Below are 14,593 nucleotides of genomic sequence, written 5' to 3'. Positions count from 1 at the left end.
AAGAACATATTTAAGGATTTTAGGTTTCTAAATGAGAAGAGATGTATAAAGTAAAACTGGAGTGGAAGCTAGGGCTAGAGGATTGAAACCATCACTACAATGTTATTTTTATAATATCTGCACAACATTGTAATAGATAACTGACAAAACATCATCGTGACAAGTGTCTCTGCAATGCTACTACATTCAGCAAATCTTGAATTTGGGCATTATCTCAATTTGCATGTTTCCTCTGTGAGTTTCTTGAGCTGTCCTTTTATGTACATTTCACATGCCCAACTATACTACAACCTTATAACAGCATCTTGTGTTTGTAACCCATCTACCCTGAAGTCCTAGTGTGATAATACATTTACTATCGGTTTTCAAGAGATGTTAGCAACAAACTGATTTGTCTATTTGTTCCAAGGTGAAAGAACATTTGGTATTAATGTCTTCAGTGTAGCTGTCCTGTTTTAGAAAGGGAAAGGTGCTTGGTGTTAATACCATTAACATTAGAGTTGGTACTATTCCCCTCAGCAGAAGAGGAAGTCATTGTGAAAAGTTCTACAGCAATGAATACAGACACAAGTGAAAGAAACCCTCTGCCTGGTTCCTACTTTCTCCAGGAGCTCGCAGTACCAGGTCCTCTGCTTCCAGTTCAGAAAGAGAACAGACTTCTGAATATGAGTCATTTCTTAGGTCATTCATTAAGACTGCAATCAGAGACTCCAACAACGTTGCATTCAATTGTGTAGCACATAGTAATTGAGACCTGACATTTATCAACGGTCAGTCATTTCAGCAGTCATGAAACTAGAGAGTCTGTTTAGCTATTTCAGCTGTAAAAAGAAACTGTGAAAACAAGTATCTTCGGGTTGATGTTTCTAAAACTTTGGAAGGCAGAGTCAAAGGATGCATGGGTTGAAGGAAGTTTCTACCAAATGGTGTGGAATTGTGGAAAAAGCAGTGCACTGGGAGCTGGGTGGCCTTCTAGTTCCCACTCTGTCAATTACCAGTTGTGAGACAGTCAAGCTGCTTATCCTTTCTATGCCTCACCTTTCCTTTAGACCCATTTTGTTACTTGCTGGCTATTTCACCGAGCACTCAGTCCTCTATGATCGAACCCCAATCCAATGCTTCGGCCCCAATTACCTACATCTGGTTCCAATGTGCCCCTTGCACTAGACTTCCTCAGTGCCTTATTGTTTGTGCCCGGAGTGCTCCTCAAGCTATGTCCACATGTCCCCATCTGTGACAGACACTAACTGTTGGCTGACCCAGCAGTCATTAGCCACCTTCCACTATAGAGGCTAGAGAAGCCATAGCCTAATTTTCCAGCCCCTTGCTCAGCTAGCGGTAGAAATGTAATCGAATTCTGGTCAATAAGGTATAACCAGAAGTCTGCTAGAAAGCTCCCACGGAAGTGCAGCCTTTCCTCATGAAAAGAGAGCTTATCCTTTCCTGGTTGGGAGTGCCCTTCTTTCTTCTTCTTGCCTAGAACAGATGATATTTGGAGCTTCAACGGTCATTTGCAACCACCAAGCATAAGCATGAGAGTAAAACTGAGACTTGAAGACATCTTGGCATCCTCTCGCTGATAAATCAGCTCAAGTAGTTACATATCTCTAGACCTTTTCTATGCGAGACGAATAAACTCCCTACTTACTTAAGTACTGTGTAAAGGTTTCCTATTACTTGTAGTCAAAAGCATTCCTAATGATATCTATTTTTAAGGTGGTGCCAAAGAGGCCAGCTGCTCTATACAGCCTTTCTTCCTTCGTACTTTACTGACAATCTTCTGATGGTACTTACCACTCTCTACTACCATTAATGGGAGGCTCATTTTGATTTGCAGCTCCTAGCACAATGCTTAGTGTCAAATAAGTATAATAAAGGCTCAAATATTTAATGAAGAATGAAGGAGTTCTGACAATCGATTTGGTAAGCATTTGGGCTTTACTTTTGCCCTTTCTCACAATTTACAATAATCTATTTTTTTAATCTATAGGAGAAAATGGCTAATAAAAATTACCTCTGGAAAAAATTTCCTTTTGCTTTTCAACAACAAATATTTATAAGCATATACTAGGCAGGTATTGTGCTAAGCACTAGGAATAGAGATTAGACAGAATTTCTGCCTTCAAGAAACGAATGGCAAAGAGACAAATAAACCAACAACTATAAGTGTTTGATATGTGTAATAATAAATATGAGAACATGGTTCTTCCTCACATCCACTTATCTTTTACTTTATCCAGAAACTGGCTGTCAGTCTTGGCATGAATCACCTCAAATTCCCATCCTCTTACATTCCAACTTATCTTGACCTCCTTCACTACACTGATGGAAAAGGAAGTGTTCCTCCTTTTTCCGAGACCAATCCTACCACCTGTGCTCGCAGATACACCACTTTTCACCCCTTGTGGGGTCTTGCTCTGGTGGTTGTCCACACTCCTGTACCATGTTAACCAAACTTCCTGGTGGGGGGGGGTCTACATTCACTGGGGCAGTTTACTTCCTTCTGATTCACTTCTCAACCCTCAAAGGTTCTGCCTTAAGCACTTCACTAACACTGCTCCGGTAAAGGTCCCCAGAGATCTCTATATTGCCAAATCCAGGGACCACATTTCTCCCTTTATTTACTGGACATTGCCAAAGCAAGTGAACCTGCTGACCACAGCCACGTTCCCCAAATAACTGATTGTCTTGACTTCTGTGACACTACTCTCTTTGCTTGTTCTCTTCCTGCTTTTCAGACACTAGAGTAGTTACCCGAGTGTGGCCCAGGGACCACTAGGGGTCTCTGAGACCTTACAGGCGATCCATCGGGAAAACTATTTTCATAATACCAAGAAGATAGGATCTTTTTCACTCTCATTCTCTTATGGGGAATTTCCCAGATGCTAGATGATGTGTGATACAGGCTAGGGGGAAAAATATAAGAAGCCAGCCATCTTCTACTAAGCCAAACATTAAAAAGATTTGCAAAAACCTCAATGTCACTCTTGCCACTGATTATTTTGCGGGAAGAAAAATGGCTATTCTTCATAAAAATGTTATCTATGTTAATATCTAATGTGTTTATTAAGTCATTTAAAAATAGGTGTTTTAAAATGTTTTAATTTCTAACATAACATTGATAATTATGGCCCACGTAAACAAAAGCTTTTTGGGGTCTTCAGTAACATTTAAGAATGTAAAAGGATCCTGAGACCAATAAGTTTGAGGGCCACATTCTTAGACTGTGTCTTCTTGGCTCCCTTTAGTGGTTGTTCTTTGGCCAATCCCTTACATTTTGATGTTTTTTAGAACAGCATCCTTAGGCCACTAATTTTCTCACCATAAACCAGGATTTCTCAACCTTTGCCCATTTGACATCTTGGGCCCGATGAGTCTTTGTTATGGTGACTATCCTGTGCTTAGCAGCATCCCTGGCCTCTAACTACTAGATCCCAGTAGCATCCTCCCACCCAAGTTGTGACAACCAAAAATGTCTCCAGACAGTGTCAAATAAAACTGCCCCTGCTTGAGAACAACTGCCCTAAATACTCCTCCTGGAAATTTCACCTAACATCAAGATTTTAATTCCACTTATTGAGTGCCAACTCTGTGGTAGGCACAAGTCTAAGCACTTGACATATATTAACTCATTTAAACCTTACCATTCTATGAGATAAACCATTTTACAGATGAAGAAATTGCAAAACAGAGATATCAAGTGACTTGCCCAGGGTCACAAAGCGAGTGAGTGGTGATGACAACTCCAGCCCTGACTGCTTCCCTGAACTGTAGACTCTTCTGAATAACTGTCCCTGCTGGGTATCCCAGACGACATTCACTCAAGATGTCCCAAAAACGATCTCAAGTCTTCTCTCCACAAGACCAGTTATTTCTGCATTTCTTAAATCAGTAAATGGCACAACTTTTACACTTAACCTTTCTGTGCCTCAGCTTAATTAGTAACATGGATGTCATTCTACACTCTGCTTGGATGCTCCCTTATTTGTGAATCCAATCATTCAGAGTTCTAACAATTTTACCTTCTAATTATTTACCAAATATGTCTTTCTTTTCTATCTTTCACTATTCCTACCTTCAACAGTGCCCCAATCTCTCCTAAGCACTGTTGTCATCAACTCCCATTTGGTGTCCTTGTCTATAGTACTGAAAATTATCCTCTGCATTGCTGCCAGAGTGATCTACCTAAAATGCAAATCTAGCCACATCACTTTGAGCTAAAGCTCTTTACTGAATATGTGGCCCTTTCCAACCTCAGTCTTGTCTTCTCACCATGCAATCACACTTAACTTTCCAGAAATTAAACAATCTTCTACTGCTTGTTGTTAATGGAGCACACTACACTGCTTCATTCCTTTGATCCAGTGCCATCTTCTGGGAAATGTCCTTGATTCTACACCCAGTGCATACCTGTCACAGCACTTTACAGTGAAAATGATTTCTATGACAGTGTTCCCCAGAGGTCTGTAAAAAAGCCATTGATGGTAGGTGCCTTGCTGAGCCCAAGGCTCTCATCTTTCTATCTCCATGGTCTGGTATGGCACTGGGCAAAGAAGTCTTCAGATAAGTGTTTTGGAAGCACCGAAGTAAAAGCACACTTAGGAAGAGGACCTCTTTGGATGGGGCTGGGGGCTGTGGACAGGAGAATCAGCAAAACCTTTGTCCTGAGAAGGTCATTGTTGAGCTGAATCTCAAAGGAAGAGGAAGAAATCAAGACAAAGCTTATTAAAGGGCATGACAGAGAGAGAGAACAGTACAAAGGGCAAGGGGTTGTCTTTGAAATCTGCAAGACATAGCCTTAATACAGAAGAATATATTTTATAACAAGTAATTTTATTATCGCAGGAGATGATACGAGTGGGAATCTCAGGTTTTAGGTCCACGATTTCAGGAAACGGTGTAAAACGATTACCAGATTCCTCTGGATAATATATTTACATGTGGATAATAAATTTAGCTCAAAAGCATTACTCAAAGGATAATTTGAACAATCATTTTCTAAATGCGTATTACCTTATAGTGGCTCACATAGAAAGTCATTTCCAATTCCCTGCCTACTAGCTACAGCTTTGAATGATTTTCCTGCAGTTACCCCTGTTGACTTGGCATTTATTCACTTGGTAAAAACAGCCTCATATGTGGATTTCATCATCTGGCTCATAAATCATTTCCAAATGGAATTTTAGAAATGGAAAGGTTCTTAGAGCTGACCTGGTCCAACAGGTTAATTTTACAAACAAGGAAATTGAAACACAGGTTGAGTGACTTGTCCAGGGTTATATTATTCTGAGGGCTCCTACTCCACTTTTCTACAACGTGCTCTCATGTCCACCCTAACCGTGCCGCTCTGTCTCCAGTGTGTGACCCACGGCTGATTCTCAGTTCTTGTTTCTTCTCAGTAAATTTAAAAGACAAAATATCTTCCTCCAGACTGTGGCGAAAATTATTTCTTTCCACTTATTCACTTGCAAATTTTGTGGGTTCCTTCAACAGATGGGGTTGAGTTCTTGGTGCCAAGTACTTGGCTAATTTTTCATTAAAAATTCCACCAGTATCTCTGCTGTTCACAAACTTTACTTTCAAAAGCCAAAGTCATTAAGCAAAAGCATGCTCTTCCAAGAAATGTTTCTTTTAAGCACATGACTGAGTGGATATGACCTCATTGGTATGACCTAGATTGTCATTCTCATGAGTTGAGAAGAGTATTTTTTCTAGACAAGAATCTAAAAATTAGACAGTCACTGCTTGAGAGGTTTAGTGTTCTAGGGGATAACCAAGGTTGTACTGGGTCTACTCATGAGGGGGCCTGCCAGCTAGCTCATAGACCTACTGGGAGGGAGGGGCCTATCTAACTAGCACTGTTCCAGGGGTAGGCTCTGCTCCCAGGACACCCAATCCATAGGCTGGCCAGTGACCAAAAGTGAGACCTGCTGTGAAGGGATGAGCTGCTCTTATTGGATTCGTGCTTTGGGAATATAGCTCAAATTCAGAGAGAATCAGGTAGTTAGCAGAAAACACCACATCTGGAAAAAACGCAGAGAAAATCCATAAAATACATACACTAACGATGGGTCGAAAGTCATAAGGAAGCAAAAAAGAAAACAGAGGCTCTAAGGTAGACAAAACATAAAGAGTCAAGAATATGAATACCGGACTCAAGAGCAAATGTGAGAACGGGGCAGGCATGGAAAAAGATGTGTGCTACATTAAGGATATAAGAGTTTAGACTCTCACTCCCCTGCTGCTAAGATCCTTGACGCTGTATCCCAATTTGACGAGGCCAAGAAACCGTTTCAGCTCCTGGAAGCTGGCGAGACCTTTTTTCCTTTACCGCTACTTGTGCCTCCTTACAAACCCCGTTCTCCCCCGCCCCTTCCGGAGCCAGAACTGACTGGATTCTTGCAACCAAACAAACTAATGAAGACACCCAGGAAATGGAAGGAGGGATAGAAGCGAGCCTGCAGCTTTGGACATGTGCTGCCGCCCGGTCACATCCAGTCCCCCTGCCAGTTCTTTGGGAAGTTCTAGATGTGCAACAACCCGGTCCTAACCTGAGCGCCTGCAGCGTCCACGTCTGTCCTATCACCAAGCATGCGCCCAGAGCAGGGACCCCGGGATCCCACTCGGCGGAAAGCGTCACGAGGTCTGAACGCCTCCTCTGATACAACCAAGGGCAAGCCCCCTGCCCTTCCCCCGAGGCTTCAGGGGGCCACACATGTCGGCAAGGGCACCCTTTTTGGGGCGAAGCCTCCCGGGCACCGTCACGGGACAGGGGCTCCCTGCACCCAGGGCGCCCCCGACCTCCTGGCCCCGCCGCCCGCCGGGTCACCTGTAATTGTAGGCGCTGAAGTGCTTGCTCTCTCTCAGCATCGCCCGGTACAGGTCTAACACTTGTGCGCGGCTGGAGGCTGCCATTTTGGAAAGAAAAAAAGTAAACGGGTCCTCTTCGCGGAGGCCCCGAGTTTAACCCAACCCACCAAACTTCAGTCTCTGCAAAAGCGGCGATGGAGACCAGCGCCGCGGGCTCGCTCCTGCGGGGGGCCGAGCCTCGGCATAGGAGAGCAGCGGCGCGGCGCGCGACTCGGAGGCGTGCGCAGGCGGACCCCGGGCAGCTAAGGGGGAGGTGTTTCCGCTCGCCGCCCCGCCCCCCCGGGAGGCTCCGGCGCGGAGCGGCCCGCGGAGCGGCGGAGGGGCGGAGCCGCAGGGTCCCCCGAGGGGAAAGGGCTGGGCTCCGGGGTTGGCGGCGCCTCGGCACTGAGCCTCCCTCCTCGTACAGCCCGTCAGGGGGAGTCTTGGTGGACTGCCCGCGTGCCGGCGGGGACAGCGAGATTCAGAGGCAAGCGCCAGGTCGCGCCTCGCGAGGCCCGAGGCCGCGTTGCCCGGGTTACCGAGCGCGCGCCCGGCCGCCGCCCCGCCCCCCGGCGAGGCCGCCCTCGGCGCTGCCTGAGAGGCGCGCGGGGTCTCGGGGGTGCCTTCGCCTCGGCCACGCTCGTTCGGTGGCTCGGCGCGCGGGGCACTGGGGCGCGGGGGCGCGGAGGTGACGGGGCAGGGCCTCCGTGGCGCTCCGGCTCCGCTCAGGGCGACCGGCTGAGGGGCCTCGGGGGCAAGGCCCACTCTCCTGTCAAAATGGCAGCGCCCAGCGTGCTCTGAGGGGAGCTGAGGCGGGGGTCGCTTCCTGGGAGAGGAGGCGAGCCTGCTGCGCTTCCGAGTTGAAGCTGCCGCCAGGGTGGGTATCTGGGCGAGCGGCGGGTGAGTGCGGGCCCGCTGCAGCGTGGCTCGAGCGGGCGGGTGGCGCGGGGCGGCCCCGCTCGGGGGGCATCGGGTCTGCTCGGAGCTCCCCGTGGAGTGCGGCGGCCAGCCGAGTCTTGTCTTCTAATAAATACGCGCAAAAGGCAGGGGCCCCGGGCCCCGGGCGTGGGGCGTTACCTGGGGAAACGTCAGGGATTTAAGGGCTGCTGGGGTCAGTTCAGACGCCAGGCAAGCGGCAGGGCAGGGCTTCTCTGGGAGCTTTCGTGGCTGACCTTTCTCCCGTGGCCTTGCTCGGAAGACTTCGAGTTTTCTCAATCGCCGCCTTACAGTGGCGGACAGAGTTGTCGTTGCGGTCCCTGTGGTGGGACCCGGCGCAGGGAAGGAAGCCAGAGCTGGTTCTGGTTACTGTGTGTGCGGAGCACTTGCCCTGGTTTTGGAATATCGACGTTACGAAGAGCCACAACTCTCTTGCCCCAGACACAGCGAGGAGTAACTTTATACGTAACAAACAAGTTTGCGCTGACGTCCATCTTTCTCTAACTACGGAGTTATGGTTCTATTTCATCTCTCTAAGTTTATCTGATGTTGCAATGACACTTGCTTTGTAGCAGAGCAACCTCGATTTTCAGGAACTTTAAGTTCAGGACACACTTCTCTGACCTTCCTACACTTTAGTGTACTTGCAACGTGGTGTCTTTGCATCCATACTTATTAGTTATATTGCAATCGCATTGTTAAAAAGATATATAAGAGAAAATACTTTCATTAAAATCTTTTTAAGCTCCCTGTCTGATTTTTTTAAGGTCTGATACATCTAAGAGTCTCAAAATAAGATTTTTTACAGGGTAGCAGAACCTCTGCTACTCTGGCAGGTTGATCAGGCCATCAGGCAAGTCTTGCGTCAGGCTTATTGAAAGGGCTTTTAATATTTTGAGTTCATCCTTTGGTATTTCTTAAAGGATTAAAAACTGAGGGAATCGCACATTATTATAGGATAAGATCCAGAGCCGTTTTCCCTTAATATCATAGACTGTTGAGGGCTGATGATGTGAAATGGTTCTGTGGCACCTGGGAAAACTGCAGTGTTAATGCAACTTAAAAATAGAGAAAGTATCAAAGTTAGAAGAAAAAATATTTTGGCTTGCTTAAAAATAATGGGGATTACAGGGTCCAGCCCGGTGGCTCACAGGTTGAGTGCGCAGTCCGCTTTGGTGGCCCTGGGGTCTGCTGGTTGGTATCCCAGGTGCGCACCTACACAGGGCTTGGCAAGCCATGCTGTGGCAGGCATCCCACATATAAAGTAGAGGAAGATGAGCAGGGATGTTAGCTCAGGGCCAGGCTTCCTCAGCAAAAAGAGGAGGATTGGTGGCAGATGTTAGCTCAGGGCTAATCTTCCTCAAAAAAGAAAAAAAAAATAATGGAGTTTACATTATTCTGTTTTGCTTTCATCTAGAAGGTGAAATTGTAATAATCATTACTGTATACAATCATTTTTGCCTAATTATCAATGTACTCTGTAATGTATACAATTAGTGTATCTAGATGACTTTAACTTTGCTGTAATCATATAAAGCTTTCCAAATAAATATATAAAGTTCAGTTTGTTTGGGTAGCCTAGTTATCTGTTAGTACAAGAAGTAGTTGAGATTAGCAAGGTGATAGCTTCCCAGTTGATTTTAAACTTTCACAAAAATACTTTTATTTGAATTACTGAATTTTGTTTGAAACAGTTTGTTTGAAACCAGTATATTGGATATCTTTGCCTTGGAAGATTAATAAAAAAATAGTCACATTTCAAAGTTAAATCTCTATTTTTGTATAGCTTCATTGCAGAGATGACTATTTTCAATAATTGTTCTATTTGTGATTGAAAGGGCTAGAAGCTGAGATGGACCCTACTCATATGTTGTGTCCTTAATGTGCATTCTATTCTGGGCTGAGCATTTTCTTAGGTTTAATATTCACCTGTCTGTAGTTAGGAAATACCAATAATTCTTTAACTACCCATGTAAAATCATGTATTACTTTGTATTAAAATTAGGACTGCTAATGAGTACTTAATGCTTTTCGAAGAGCAATTTCTCCAACCATAATAAGCAGTATAACAACAATTTACAGATGTTTTCCCAGAGTTTATAGTTTAAATACAATTTGTATGTAGTTTAAAACATGGGCTGGAAAGTACAAAGTGTGGGAAAGGAATCACTGGTGACCCGCTATGGGGTCTCACATCCATAGCTGGTGCCTGGGCCCGACCTCAGACCAACAAAGTCCATGTGGCTGGGGCCCAAGCTGCAGGGAATTGTTTTTTTAATTCTCCAGGTGATTGGATGCAGCCAGGACAGAAAAACATTGATCTGTGGGAATTAGGGAGCTTTATGGAGGAGGTAATGTTTGTGTTGGATTTGAGAGGATTTAGGTTTGAGCTGGGCGTGAGGAATCACAAGGTTTGGATGTGTGGGTGTGGTAAGATGGCTGCTGTGGGCGGGAGGTTTATCCTTGGAAAGGGTAGAGGAGAGTGAGCCTGAGAGAGGTCTAGGGAAAAATAATCGTGGCCAAGAGAACACCTTGGGAGGGCCTTGTGTAGAGCAGCAGAGTACGTGAGGGCCAGTACAGTAGATGTGGCTGGAAAGGTAATCAGAGCAGCTCTCTTAGGTGGTAGATGTGAGTTGAGGCCTTATATATCTCAGTTAATCCTTTGGAGACCAGATGGGAAAGCTGTCTCCATTTAAGGAAAGGGAAGCGAGAGTCAGGCTGTTGAGGCGGTGGGAGTGGGCATGGCCCAGGTTGATCTGTCTGGCTGCAGCACTACACTGCTTCACAGAAGGTCCTCAGTGCCAGCTTCAGGCACTGGACGTTTCATGCTTGGATAATGTGGGTACATTTTAGTCATATTTGAATTTTAACTTAGTTGGATTCTCACTTATTCGTAAAGCTAACTGGTTTGTATAGGAAATATTACAAATATTCAGAGACTCTCAAATGTTGATTTTTCTGCTAGCTTTTTAATCTTTTAAGATAAATTTACGTTTTTTTCTATTAACATCTCTTTGAAAATACTTAGTGCTTTTTTAAGGTTGTCTATTCATGTGCTCGTGTGAGAGACATTACCTCTTGGGGGATTTTTTGAGACTCACATTTCTGTAGAAGCTCTCTTCAGATATACTGAAGAAACTTTGTTCTCTGAGAAATTTAGAAAGCAACTAGATATTCTAGCTTCACTGATTGGAGGCCAAGGGTTCCCTTCTTTGTGGGCAGCACCAAGAAAACTGACAATTGATTTTGTGTAAGGTGTATTAAATGTACTTACTTCTAGAGGGTCTTTTTTTCTTTTTTAAGCAAATTAATTCTTTGCCTTCTAAAGGAAAGAAACCATCTTTTCCTACTACATATCCCTACCAACACGAGAATTCCTTTACAATGTGATTAATGGCAATGTTCAGTTACAGATCACCTTCATTCTTCTTTTTATTACTAGTTTTGAGGGATAACTTTTAGGAATAATGTTTTCGTGTTGTCTGGATGTTTTAGAATGATTTGTTAATCAAAGTAGCTACATGTGATGATAATGATAGCTATTGTTCATTTAGAGTTTATTTTTTCTTCCAGGAGCTTTGCTGAGCACTTTACAAACATCCCATTTCAGTAATTCTTCTAAAGACAAATTTGGAGTTCTGATTGACTTCTTTGAGTGAGAAGTAATAGCTGCATCTCTTCTTTGTCCAAATCAGTTGGTTATTTACAAAAACACTTAGGATTTGCATTGTTCACTCTTGGTTTGGAAGAAAGCAGTCTGTGTTTTGGTAATCACTGGTGAAATACTAGGTCACTGTCTTAAGATATGCAATACTGAGTTCTATGAAGTTAACTCATCTCTTGGGAGGACCATATATCTTTGACACTTAGTCTCTTTGGACTGCTATAACAAAATACCATAAACTGGGTAGCTATGAACAACAGAAATTTATTTCTCACAGTTCTGGAGGCTGGGAAGTTCAACATCAGGGTGCCCGCAGATTCAGTGTCTGGTGAGAGCTTCCTGGTTCATAGACAACCACCTTTTTGCCGTGTCCTTGCCTGGTGGAAGGGGCGTGGGATCTCTCCAGGGCCTCTTTTATTTTATTTATTTATTTATTAATTTTTTTAAAGATTTTATTTTTTCCTTTTTCTCCCCAAAGCCCCACGGTACATAGTTGTATATTCTTCGTTGTGGGTCCTTCTAGTTGTCGCATGCGGGACGTTGCCTCAGCGTGGTTTGATGAGCAGTGCCATGTCCGCGCCCAGGATTCGAACCAATAAAACACTGGGCCGCCTGTAGCGGAGCACGCGAACTTAACCACTCGGACATGGAGCCAGCCCCCTCCAGGGCCTCTTTTATAACAGGACTGATTCCATTTCTCAGGGGCCCTAATGATCTAATCTCCTCCCAAAGTCCCTGCCTTCTCATACCATCACCCTTAGGATTTTAACATGAATTTTTGGGGACGTAAACATTCAGTGCATTGCAATACTTTACTGGAGAATCTTATTAGCAATAGAAGCTGTACAGAGAATTCACGATTTCTTTGCCATTATAGTGAATATTTTTATATCATTTAATATTTTATAACTCTTTAAACTAAAAACTTATTTGCTGAGCACAATTGAAGCGATTCAGCTTGGCAAACCTGTTTCCTGTATGTGTAATTGTGAATTTGAGTTAACTAATAATATTTAAGAGTAATAAAAGCCTAGCTTGTGTGAAATGGATTATACTAATATTGGCAGATTAGGTAATACAGAGTTAGCTTCAGTTAATGAGGATACGTTTCTTGGTAGAATTATCCTTATAACAATTCCTAGAATTCTAGAGTGCAGGGGAAAGTGAAAATAGAGAAGTCATAAATAGAAGAAAGCTTATCAGGCAGCATCCTTTCTTGCCTCCTTCTTGACACTTCGAGGTACAGACATTGTTATGGTTCAAATCTTTGAGCACTTTGAAACGGGTATGTGTGCCTGAGCGTTAATGTTGGGAATCCCGTTCCCACCTTGGCTTCCAGCTGCAGTGAGGGCGCCCCTAGCGTCCTGAGACCGGCTGGGTATGATGGTAGTCACCATACAGCTTTCATCTGTAGAGCCCCAGTCTTCAAAGAATCGCTATATGCACCACTTTTTAAGCCCCTGAGTAAATTTTCCCAGATTAATACGTTTCAGGACGTAAGCTCAGTTTTACCAGAACTGCCCAAGCTGAGTCAAGATGGCCCTCTGTTGAGGACCTTGTAGAGGAGAGTCCATGGATGCTGAGTTACAGTGTTTCCTGAAAATCGTTTTCTGTGGTCTTGAAAGCTATTTGAAAATAAAATGTTCAATATAGTACCAGTCCTCAGGTAGATTTATATGAATTAATGTTACCAAACTATAGACAGTAATTTATATGCCACCATCCCTACCCCCTCTAGTCCCCCCAATTCCGACCCCACTCCCCCCACCCCCAAACCTGCAACACTTTTAGGATAAAGTCTAAACTGCCCAAATAGCCTATAAGATGCTGGGAAGTGTGGCCCCTGCCTACTTCTCCATCCCCATATCCTACCGTATTCTTTTTCACTTGCTGTTTTTTAGTTCTTTAGTGTTTACCTCTTTCCCGTCTACCCTCGGGGCCTTTGCAAATACTGATTTAGCTGCCTGAATGTTCTCCCCTCCTTTCCCAGTTCTTCAGATCTCAGTTTAAGAGATCCTTACTCAAAGGTACGTTCTCAGTCTTGAGCAGATCTTCCTCTTTTAATCCCTCTTACTACTGTGAACTGCTTTTTAGCTGAGAGTGACAGCAGTTGAAAGCAAAAGGAAACCAAGTGGTATTGATTTAAACCAACATACTGGCTTTATTGTCTCATGTATCGTGAAAGTTCAGAAGTCAGATGGGCTTTAGGGTTGGTTTATTTGAGTGGTGTTTGCCAAGGACCTAGTTTTATCCTTTTCTCCACTCTGTCTTCTACAGTATCAACTTCATCCTCAGGCTGGTATCCTCTCTTGGTTGTGGAAGGCCACCAGTAATTCTGGGGTACTTGTTTCCAGAATGTCAGAAGAGCAAGAGAGCCTCTGCACCAGGAGTGCCCAACTGTCCTCTTCGTTCACCTTGTTGACCCTAATTGAGTTGTGTGCTCCATCTTTGAACTGTGGCCAGGGCGTAGAATTACGAATAGTTTAGGCTTGAGCCACCTGCCTGACTTCTAGAGGTGAGAGTGGGGACAGATGCCCCCAAAGTATACAAGCTGTGAAAGTCAAGGGATGGGTATGTAGGCATGGGGTACACACGGTGAGATTGAGGTAGTTACTAAGAGAAGGGGGGATTATTTTTTGTAAAAGACAAAGTTCACTACAGCAGTCTTGCCAGAGTTACGCATTTCTTTGATTATTTGATTAATAGTTTTCTCTGATATAGGCCATATATTCCATGAGGACAGGGACCATATCTGTTTTTGATTATGATTGTTTACCCAACACTTTGCATATACTGAATGATCGATAAATGTCAATGGTTGAATGAGTGAATATCACATAAGCTCTAAAAAACTCACCTGTAAAAATTATTGGGTGACTGGTAGATAGTGTGTGTTAGTTGGCTAAACAGCAACTATATACTTCTTCCTGGCCAACAGAAAACTCTGATTTTGTTTGGGTGGCCATGTGCCTAGTTCCTGGAAATGAATAATAGTGGTATGAAGCAGTCATGCTCATTCCATTCCCTTTTTCCCAGATGCTTGGTTTTCCAACCTTTCTTATAGCCAGGGGTAGCTACTAGACAGAGATCTGGTTAATTAGACAAGGAGAAGCCGCCTGGAAGTTTTCTGGAATAGATTTTGCT

At 44.0% G+C, this 14,593-nt stretch overlaps 2 protein-coding genes across 32 annotated transcripts in view; one reads left to right on the top strand and one right to left on the bottom strand.

The window, feature by feature from the left end:
• Positions 1-7,127, bottom strand: part of LYRM4 (LYR motif containing 4) — a 159,216-nt gene extending 152,089 nt beyond the window's left edge. For both annotated transcript variants that reach the window (XM_014860189.3, XM_044773311.2), the window contains exon 1: positions 6,830-7,127. In XM_014860189.3, the coding sequence (XP_014715675.1) occupies positions 6,830-6,915 (86 nt within the window). In that variant the 5' untranslated portion in view covers positions 6,916-7,127. The remainder of the gene's footprint in view (positions 1-6,829) is intronic.
• Positions 7,128-7,203: 76 nt separating this feature from the next.
• FARS2 (phenylalanyl-tRNA synthetase 2, mitochondrial) overlaps positions 7,204-14,593 on the top strand; it is a 467,039-nt gene continuing 459,649 nt past the window's right edge. For 8 of the 30 annotated variants that reach the window (XR_011505235.1, XM_070515669.1, XM_070515660.1 and 5 more), the window contains exon 1: positions 7,588-7,726. The gene's annotated coding sequence lies outside the window, so the exon portion shown is untranslated. Of the gene's footprint in view, positions 7,727-14,593 lie in introns of all 30 variants that reach the window. The other 22 variants (XM_070515671.1, XM_044773308.2, XM_070515673.1 and 19 more) reach the window with 15 other exon arrangements.

Source organism: Equus asinus, chromosome 8, assembly GCF_041296235.1.
Source record: "Equus asinus isolate D_3611 breed Donkey chromosome 8, EquAss-T2T_v2, whole genome shotgun sequence".
NCBI classification, from domain to species: Eukaryota; Metazoa; Chordata; class Mammalia; order Perissodactyla; family Equidae; genus Equus; species Equus asinus.
Note: the sequence above shows the minus strand (reverse complement) of the source record. Positions and strands in the feature narration are given on the sequence as shown.